General features: G+C 39.9%; 1 protein-coding gene across 1 annotated transcript in view; it reads right to left on the reverse strand.

Annotated features, from left to right (window-relative positions):
* Nucleotides 1-2,085: 2,085 nt before the first annotated feature.
* The window catches only part of LOC101864659 (serum paraoxonase/arylesterase 2), a gene marked incomplete in the record, with an annotated part of 17,568 nt that continues 16,912 nt past the window's right edge, over nt 2,086-2,741 (reverse strand). Inside the window, 1 exon segment of the mRNA XM_005089388.3 lies at nt 2,086-2,427. Within this exon segment, the coding sequence (XP_005089445.2) occupies nt 2,245-2,427 (183 nt within the window).

Here is a 2,741-nt window from a genome sequence, read left to right on the forward strand (position 1 = left end):
CACATACAAAAAAGAAAACACACACTAACACACACACGCACGCACACACGCACGCACGCACGCACACACGCACACACACTCACACACACACATACGCACACTCACTCACACACACTCACACACACAATTACACACACAGACACACACCCACACACACACACACACATATACACATACCCGCACACACACACACACTCACACACACACACACATACACAGACCCGCACACACACACACACAAACACAATATACGCACACTTTCACTGACCGGCCGGAAGACCTTCTGGCAGGGACATACAAATAAAACACGACAGTCTTGTACGCACGATTTCCGAGACCGGCTACAAATAAGAAAAGCCAATGAGTGTACACAATATTTATTTGAATCTAGTGTTGCTGACCTCTCGCCCGGTTACAAAAACAGTAATAAACGTCGATAGGGAGGAGCAGATTTCTATGGTAGGCCAACTTGGCAGCTCTTTCAATTAATTGACACAGTAACTCCTGATGTCATGCAAATGATCAATTTCTATTCATTTTTAACCTAAGACCCTCCAACTACCACACCAACCGAAAGAATAACCATATAAAACATACCAAAAGCTCAGCTCAATATTATAATAAATTGTACACTTCGGAAATAATCTCAGGGTGTTTAGAATAACTTAAAATCCGTTATTTCGTACAGCAAAGTACAGTTTGATACGGGCTGAGTTTTGGTACATTGAACCCTTAGCTAGAAGTTGGTAAGGAGCAACCAGTTCTTTTGTCTTTTAAAACTAGGATTATCACCCCCCCAACCCCCCCCCAACAAAAAACAAACAAAAAACAAAAAGAAAAAAGAACAACTCTGAAATAAGCCATTTTGATTTAAATATTCGAACAAAAAATAGGGAAAAGTGCAGGGGTGGGGGTGGGGGTGAGAAGGGGGTGGGGCTGTGTATGATTATTCAGTTGGAGGAACACGAAAACGTTTAAAAAAAGAATATTTCAACAGAAAACATGTTTCATGATTACTGCTCCACAAATATTCCATAATACGTAAAGATGTTTGCAAATGTCACAGAAAAAATAATCTATTCAGAACAACCTATGTACCAGGATGCAGGATAATATAGATCTACATCTCATAATGTTCGTCAGTCGAAATATCGACCGATCACAATGACCGAAATGTAGAAAAAGCAGCATTTACAAAACACACACACACATACACACATACACATAGACACACAGACACACACACACACACACACACACACACACACACACACACACACACACACATACACACACCACTTGCAGCCTCCGACTATCACTAAACTAGGACTCCTTAATCAAAAGAAGGATTAAAACCAGTCTGAAGAAATTCATTCAATATGTGACAGAAAATGGATGACAAATCGGTAACTAGAATGATCTAACTATTCATTGTTTGCATATATTGACCTTTGTGTCAGCCTGTTTCAGATATCAACGAAAATTGCTTCGTGGGCACACCTCATGTCACAAGGCACACGTCTGGGCGACAATTTAATCTTTGTGTATTTGTTTTACGCCACCATAAAAACATTTAAGATAATTTAGGATGCCCACATATCGGCTTTCATTTAATTGTGCATGCTTTATACCTTCATTGACACAACTAAGATTACCTAACTGTAAAAGAAAACTACAGGGGACCATTAATTTCATGTGTCACGTTTTTATACCAACTAAAAATTAAGATCCAGAGATATTCTGCTTCTTTAACTTTAACGAGTAGACTTCTTTAGAATTGTTGTGTTTTACATTACATTTGTTAAATCATTCATTTAGGGATTATCTTAAACAGTGTCCATCTTTTCAGGTCACCATTGGTGTAGTACCGTGGGGACTTGACAAAAAGAACTATGGTTTGGACATCGCTAGTTTTCCCCCTGTATACTTCAAATGTGTTAAGTCCCTATCGACACAACCTCGATTATTTCAGGGACCACACATCTTGCTTCCTTAGAATTACGAAGTTCTATCTGATCAATACCTACGAGTAGTTTTGAGAAATTTGACGCAAAAAATAATAATTGAGTGTCACAACATGGCAAGCTTTTTAGAATGCAATTCTTTGAATATCTCGATAACGACTTCGAATAATCTTACGATTTTGAAAGAGCAGATAAAACAATTTGTTTCTAACCTAATGGTTTTGGGAACTCAAAACGGCCAAAAATGTCAGATAGAACTTTGTAATTTTAAGGTAGCGATCTAGGCGGCTCGGACGGAGTCGCAGACAACCAGAGAGTCCATGAGGGAGCCAATGAGCAGAGAGTTTTCGTAGACAGAGCCAACGGTAGAGGCCTTAATGAGGTCACCGTGGTCATAGAACAGCTCTGAGGCCTGGTCCATTTGGATCTCCCCGGTCTTCAGATTCAACGGCAGTTGCAGCACCTGAGGAGGGAAATGGTGATATATTATTCAGACTGTTGATTGGTAGGAAATAATTTCATGCTTCTTTCAATACAATTTAGGTTTCGATTATCTTGGATATGGAATGCTTTGACCTTGACTTACACAGTAGACTAACGGAATACTCGGTAAAATAGAATTCCTTGTAAGGGTATTGCTCTCAGGTCTTTTGCGTGCAACAGTGAAGAGACTAGCCATTACGCCACAGTTGTCCGTAGGGTTAGATGATTTCACAGAGAGAGAGAGAGAGAGAGAGAGAGAGAGAGAGAGAGAGAGAGAGAGAGAGAGAGAGAGAG

Source organism: Aplysia californica, unplaced genomic scaffold (genome assembly GCF_000002075.1).
Source record: "Aplysia californica isolate F4 #8 unplaced genomic scaffold, AplCal3.0 scaffold00006, whole genome shotgun sequence".
Classification (NCBI taxonomy): Eukaryota; Metazoa; Mollusca; class Gastropoda; order Aplysiida; family Aplysiidae; genus Aplysia; species Aplysia californica.